The sequence below is a fragment of the Oncorhynchus gorbuscha genome, linkage group LG08, assembly GCF_021184085.1.
Source record: "Oncorhynchus gorbuscha isolate QuinsamMale2020 ecotype Even-year linkage group LG08, OgorEven_v1.0, whole genome shotgun sequence".
Taxonomy (NCBI): domain Eukaryota; kingdom Metazoa; phylum Chordata; class Actinopteri; order Salmoniformes; family Salmonidae; genus Oncorhynchus; species Oncorhynchus gorbuscha.
The window spans coordinates 52,795,422-52,803,193 of record NC_060180.1 but is presented as its reverse complement, the minus strand read 5'-3'; the positions used below and the strand labels follow the sequence as shown (position 1 = coordinate 52,803,193).

At 41.4% G+C, this 7,772-nt stretch overlaps 1 protein-coding gene across 1 annotated transcript; it reads left to right on the top strand.

Moving 5' to 3' along the window:
* Nucleotides 1–4,651: 4,651 nt before the first annotated feature.
* LOC124040923 (potassium voltage-gated channel subfamily H member 2-like) lies at nt 4,652–7,494 on the top strand. The gene is made up of 4 exons (XM_046358040.1): nt 4,652–4,853; nt 5,756–5,986; nt 6,524–6,590; nt 7,312–7,494. Exons 1-3 carry the CDS (start codon nt 4,778–4,780, stop codon nt 6,526–6,528), a joined length of 312 nt encoding a protein of 103 aa, XP_046213996.1. The 5' UTR covers nt 4,652–4,777; the 3' UTR covers nt 6,529–6,590; nt 7,312–7,494.
* The last annotated feature ends 278 nt before the right edge of the window (nt 7,495–7,772 follow it).

Below are 7,772 nucleotides of genomic sequence, written 5' to 3'. Positions count from 1 at the left end.
GATACCCCACTAAGCTACAATCACAATACCAACACCAAAACCCCAAGACAAAACACACCACAATACAAAAACCCCATGCCACACCCTGGCCTGACCCAATACATGAAGATAAACACAAAATACTTCGACCAGAGCGTGACACTATGTCCCCCTCCCACCCCTAAAACCAAAGTGGCACCCCTGTGTTTCACTCCCTGACAGTTACTCAATTAGCCCATGTTTTGGTTGATTAGTCTAGGTGGAGGTAGTCTAGCTAGCCAGCTATCTAAACGTGTAGTTATCATGGCCGAATTACCGACCGGGCATGCAGGGCAAGTGCCTAGGTACCCTAACCTCCAGGAGGAACACATTGATTTTGTTAATAAGGCTAAGTCAGATATCATATTAACACGGCATGAGTCATGGTAAAATGTGTAAAATTGCAGGAAATGTGCTTAAAAACTGCAACAACAAAAAAAATATGTAAAGCAAACTTATTTTTTAAACGTTTGTTAATTAAATAATCTTTCTGCTAAAAGATCCCTAAGTACGTTTTAAATGATAGTTTTTAATTCCGAAGTTGAGTTAAAGTGAATGAAGCTACAGCAACCACTGTGATAATGGCTGGGGGCATTTGGCTTGCTTTTGCTGTTCTCCAAATAGCATTTTATAGTTTTTAAATTGTATAGAAATGCAGTAAAAGAGCTTAGACTTTCTTAAAATGTATTGGATGGCACCATTAATAGTCCAATATTTACAAGTGTTTTACGGAAGGGGGATTGGGGGGCAGGTGTTTAAATTGTGCAGTATTTAGCTATCACAAGAGTCTGTTAGCAATAGTTTGGATGTGTGTGTAGTATGAATGTATACTGTATGTGTGGGTGTGTGAGTGTGATTATGTTTGCTAAGGTGCAGAGAGTCAATGCAGGTGGTCAGTCCAGTGTTCAGCAGTCTGGTGGCTTGTCTGACTGAGCCTGTTGGTATCAGACCTCATGCTCTGATATTGTCTGTCCTTGATGATGCTGTGGTAGTATATGTCCTGGATGGGTGGAAGCACAGTCCCAGTGATGTACTGGACCCTCTTCACCACCCGCTGGAGAACCTTAAGGTCGTGGAAGGAGAAATTCCTGTACCAGATCGTGATGCAACCAGTCAGGACTTTCGATGGTGCAGGCAGTGGAGGCTGCTGAGGGGAGGGCGGCTCATAATAATGACTGGAATGGAGCGAATGGAATGGCATCAAACAGATAGAAACCATGTGTTTGATACTATTCCACTCATTCCATCTCCAGCCATTACCACAATTCCCCATTTAAGGTGCCACCAACCTCCTGGGGTGCAGGGGTAGTATTTGTAGAGGACCCGGGGTGGCATTCCAAATTTCTTCAGCAGTCTTAGGAAGTAGAGATGCTGTTGCGCCCTCTTGACAGGAGTGGTGGTGGTGTTGGTCCATGTCCTCAGTGATGTGGATGCCGAGGAACCAAAAAACTGCTGACTCTCTCAACTGCAGTTCTGTTGATGTGGATCGGGGTATGTTCCCTCTGTTTCCTGTCAACAATCAACTCCTTTGTTTTACTGATATTGAGGGAGAGTTTGTTGTCCTAGCACCACAATACAAGTTCACTTACCTCCTCCCTATAGGCTGACTCGTCGTTGTTGGTTGTCAGGCCAACAACCGTGGTGTTGTCAGTAAACTTGATGAGGTGTTGTTGCCAATCCTCACAGCCTGTGGTCTGCCCGTAAGGAAGATTTACAAGTTCATCATTTCCATTATCATAGGTAGCCATTGGTAAGTGTATAGAAATGCCAATGTAGACATTTGAGACAGTTGAGCATGAACAGACAAAATCAGTAAGCATAGTCTATGACATTCTTGAGAACAACATAATCTGGTTTACCTTTCACAATTCTAACCTGACAGGTAAGAGTTGATCGTGGTCTACAGGCCCCCATTAACGGGGCTATACTGGAGCTGGTCGAGAGATTCAAGTTCCTTGGTGTCCACATCACCAATGAACTATCATGGTCCAAGCACAGAAAGACAGTTGTGAAGAGGGCACGACAAAACCTATTCCCCCTCAGGAGACTGAAAAGATTTGGCATGGGTCCCCAGATCCTCAAAAAGTTCTACAGCTGCACCGTCAAGAGCATCCTGACCCGTTGCATCACTGCCTGGTATGGCAACTGCTCGGCATCAACTATAAGGCGCTACAGAGGGTAGTGCGTACGGCACAGTACATCACTGGGGCCAAGCTTCCTGCCATCCAGGACCTATATAATAAGCCGTGTCAGAGGAAAGCCCATAAAAATGTCAGAGACTCCAGTCACCCAAGCCATAGACTGTTTTCTCTGCTACCGCATGGCATGTGGTGCCATAGCATCAAGTCTAGCCATAAGCTAGAGCTTCAATGCCATACAATACTCCTTCCGTGGCCTCCAACTGCTCTTAAATACTTGTAAAACCAAATGCATGCTTTTCAACCGATCGCTGCCTGCCCCTGCATGCCCGACTAGCATCACCACCCTGGATGGTTCCGACCTTGAATATGTGGACATCTATAAGTACCTAGGTGTCTGGCTAGACTGCAAACTCTCCTTCCAGACTCATATCAAACATCTCCAATCGAAAATCAAATCAAGAGTCGGCTTTCTATTCCGCAACAAAGCCTCCTTCACTCACGCCGCCAAGCTTACCCTAGTAAAACTGACTATCCTACCGATCCTCGACTTCGGCAATGTCATCTACAAAATTGCTTCCAACACTCTACTCAGCAAACTGGATGCAGTTTATCACAGTGCCATCCGTTTTGTCACTAAAGCACCTTATACCACCCACCACTGCGACTTGTATGCTCTAGTCGGCTGGCCCTCGCTACATATTCGTCGCCAGACCCACTGGCTCCAGGTCATCTACAAGTACATGCTAGGTAAAGCTCCGTCTCATCTCAGTTCACTGGTCACGATGGCAACACCCATCCGTAGCACGCGCTCCAGCAGGTGTATCTCACTGATCATCCCTAAAGCCAACACCTCATTTGGCCGCCTTTCGTTCCAGTACTCTGCTGCCTGTGACTGTAACGAATTGCAAAAATCGCTTAAGTTGGAGACTTTTATCTCCCTCACCAACTTCAAACATCAGCTATCTGAGCAGCTAACCGATCGCTGCAGCTGTACATAGACTATTGGTAAATAGCCCACCCATTTTCACCTACCTCATCCCCACACTGTATTTATTTACTTTTCTGCTCTTTTGTACACCAATATCTCTACCTGTACATGACCATCTGATCATTTATCACTCCAGTGTTAATCTGCAAAATTGTAATTATTCGCCTACCTCCTCATGCCTTTTGCACACATTATATATAGACTCCCTTTTTTCTACAGTGTTATTGACTTGTGAATTGTTTACTCCATGTGTAACTCTGTGTTGTCTGTTCACACTGCAATGCTTTATCTTGGCCAGGTCGCAGTTGCAAATGAGAACTTGTTCTCAACTAGCCTACCTGGTTAAATAAAGGTGAAATAAAATGTAAAAAAATAATAAATAAGACTGCTGAACAATTAATCAAAAGGCCACCGGACTTTTTACATTGACACCCCCCATTTGTTTTGTACACTGCTGCTACTGACTGTTTAATATCTATGCATAGTCACTTCACCCCTACCTACATGTACAAATTACCTCAACTAACCTGTACCCCCCCCCCGCACACTCACTCAGTACAGGTACATATATAGCCTCGTTATTGTTATTTTATTGTGTTACTTTTTATTATTTTTGACTTTAGTTTATTTAGAAAATATTTTCATAACTCTTCTTGTAAATGCATTGTTGGTTAAAGTTTTGTAAGAAAGCATTCCACGGTAAGGTCTATGCTTGTTGTATTCGGCGCATGTGACAAAGTTAGATTTGAATTTGTAACCTGCTGTTGCCACCTGCTGGTCATAGGCTCATACTGTACCAGAATACAAACTATATGGTAATGTGCTTTCTGTGCCTCTAGATGGCAATCACACCATTCATTCTCTTCTGGCTTGAAGGCACAGTGTTCCAGGTGGTGAGCGAATGATGCTATAAAATGCTAGTAGACTTTTATTGCATACATTTGACATGATCAAATAACTAAGAATTTGTTTATCTAAAATAACATAACCTACAAAAATATATATAGTTCAAATATTGCCTTGCTGCCTCTGTGATGGGCCTACAATGTCACAATGAATTTTCAACACAAAATAAGAAAAATAGTCTAATCTTCTGTTCAGTAAAGTAATTTCTGTAATATTGCCTTCAACTGTAAAATAAAATAAAATAAAAACACTAAAAAACACAATGGACAGAGACGCAACTGACAACATCTACGACTTGATAGACCATCATTTCAAAAAGCAGGGTTTGCAGCCAAGACATCGTGGGTGGTCAGAGAAACAGGACAATAGAGCAACAGTCCCCAGGCACCTGTGAATTGGAATTGCTGCTTCCACTGAACACGAGGCGGTGCTACATCCAAGTGAAGCATACACCCGTAGCCTAACAACAAAGCAGGTTGGCTGATGGCCAATAATGCTGTTCTGGGATTTTTTTACACAACAACGTCAGGAGTGTCTGCTTTTCAAAGTGATGAAAAAAAGTAGTTGGAACGTTACATCGCAGGGCTTGGTGGGTGTGATATATTTCCAGCGGTTTAGGGATTTTAGAGCGACCACATAGGCGAAAGCCGCGCACAGCGCGAGACCACACCTGTGACAGGAGCATACAGTCCAACTTTCCAAACCGCGCGAAATACGGACCAAAATGCCGGTTCGGCGGGGACACGTGGCTCCTCAGAACACTTTTCTGGATACAATCATCAGAAATTTCGAAGGACAGAGTAAGATTTTTCCTATTCAACATTTTGGGGAATCCATGGTTAGAAATCCTTTTGGTTCGGGGTTTGAAATAAGATGCAAACAGCCTCTTTCTATTTTCAAAGGCTTCTTTTGGCAATAAATGAAAAAATGTCCCTTTTGAAATGAGAATATTAGGCTATTATTGAAATCTGCATGTGTTGAGTTAATAGGTTTAATTATATCTATGATTTTGCACTGTAAGCTGTTGTGATTCTCTTGTAAAGAAAATAAATAATAATAAGTATAGTACTGCAAATGTATGAGTTATGATATGACTGTCGAATTTGCACCTTAGTTTAATTATTTTTCCCTTCTGTGTATATTAGAATGTTAGGGTACAAATTATGATAAAATCTGATTTAGGCCTATGGGCCACATTTATAAATGACAGACTTACTGGGAGAGTAATATTTCAAGGATATAAATATAAGGCAGCAGTGTCTATCAGAGCATACATTTGGCTCATATCCAAACAGGATCAGAAGTTAGTTTCTAAGCAGGATAGGAGAGAATAAAACCGCTACATTTCAAAAACTGATAATGCATCACTGAATGTTTCCTTCTGGGGACATATTTTGATACCAAAACATAATCTACTTGTTTTTTAAGGCTTTAAACAGTTAACAGTTTTTATGTAAACAGTTAGTTTAGTAGTTGAAGGTGAAAACAGACTTGTACCTTACAGATGCTCCCATCTTAGTTCTCTTGCAGGTTTTATTAAATTACTTGGTTATATGCCTTGGTGCAGATCACTGATATGGCATGTGTGGTCAAATAAAATAACCATCTTAAATTGTATGGTAGAAAACTGTATTATATACGATGACAAATTCCAAGGACTCTGTAGATTAGAATGATATTGATATATTATTCCTTCCCTCAGATCGCAAGTTCATCATCGCAAATGCTCGTGTGGAAAACTGTGCCATCATCTTCTGCAACGACGCCTTTTGTGGCATGTGCGGGTACACACGCGCTGAGGTCATGCAGAAGCCGTGTACCTGCAGCTTCCTGTATGGACCGCACACCAAGAGGCCTGCCGTGGCCCAGATGGCCAAGGCTCTGCTGGGCTCCAAGGAGAGGAAGGTGGATATCTCCCTCTACACCAAAGATGGTATGACCCAGCACAGTCCACCAGGGCCTCAGCAGGGCTCTCATTTTATTTTGAAACATCAAACAGAGTTAGGAATATAGGTTGTAAAGTCATCTTACATTTTTGTGATGTCTTTTGGTGTCATAACACTATCATAACTTAACAGTGTCATAATAATGACATAGTGTGAAACAGAAGCGGCTGATTGTACAATGAGGAGACAGACAGGATGTTCTGGTGCTCACCTCTTTTAGAGGCTTTTATTTACAATAATAACAGGCACAGGACAAATTGGCCAATACACTTTGTACAGAAAATAAAAAATGGGATGTTGACATAAAGACTTGAATAAATGAAAGACATTGTCAGTATAAACTATTCCGGCAACAGCTTTGCCTATAACATAACACAGGTAGGGCTCTACTCTAGCCAACCTGTTACTGCCATAACTTCTTCTTTAAGTCACACAATACACCATCATGAAGTAATTCACCCCTGGGATAATTCATCACTTTGGTTGTTCCCATTAACCAATAAATGTTCCTTGATGACTCGCAGACTAATTTGCGTCACCCAAAACGGCACTTCAACAAGAAAATAGCGTGGAGCTTCAAACAAACATCAGGTAGGTGAAATCATATGATTATTCTCTTCTTTAAAAAAAAAACAAATTTCCATGGTATTTAAATAAGATATATATATTTTACCTTTATTTAACTAGGCAAGTCAGTTAAGAACAAATTCTTATTTTCAATGACAGCCTAGGAACAGTGGGTTAACTGCCTGTTCAGGGGCAGAACAACAGATTTGTACCTTGTCAGCTTGGGGATTTGAACTTGCAACCTTCTGGTTACTAGTCCAACGCTCTAACTACTAGGCTACCCTGCCGTATCCAGTTGGTAGTTTCAGTCTTGTCTCATCGCTACAACTCCTGTACAAGAGAGGCAAAGGTCAAGAGTCGTGCGTCCTCCGAAGCACAACCCAACCAAGCCTCACTGCTTCTTGACAGAATGCCCACTTAACCCAGAAGCACCAACGTGTCAGAGGAAACACCGTACACACACAGTGGGACAGCTAGCACTGCGATGCAGTGTCTTAGACCACTGCGCCACTCGGGAGGCCACATGATTATTCTCTTTGATCGTTATTCTAATAATATATTTCACATTGCTAGTGCATGTACCTCTAAAATAGACCACTTTATACACAGTAGAAACATGGTTAACAAGTTACATTGTTTTAGTTACTGGTGTGCACAAACAACACTTGACTTTGGAACCTTATGTCAAAGTATTGTTGGCAAACGGAATGCGCAACTCTAACCAACATATTTTCTTTTCTTTCAGGATTGTTGGCTATACCTTGAAGAGATACAATACAGAGTCTTTCTCAAACCAATCATTTGTTTGTGTCATTGTCTATAAGTCACGGACATGCGATCCATGACACATAGTCTATAATATCAGAAGAATATGGTATTTTTTGACCATATAGCTGGTAGAATAACACATTTGCATAATGGAATAATAAACATAACATTTCCACCATGTTTAGCTCTCAGAGTCCAAATGGTCCATGCTTTTATTACTCTGTTATTTCTCTCATTGCCATTCAAGCAGGCAGAAATACAGTTGGTATGACAAGGTCTGCAAAACCTCTGCCTGCTTTGAACCGTGAATAGCTCAGATACACATGAAAATATGAAATGACCCTGGGAATCAATAGAATATTGCTCAGAGATGCACAAAAATAATAACATTCATGATTTGTACATTTTTCTTTTATGTAAATAATGCAGCTTTCAGAG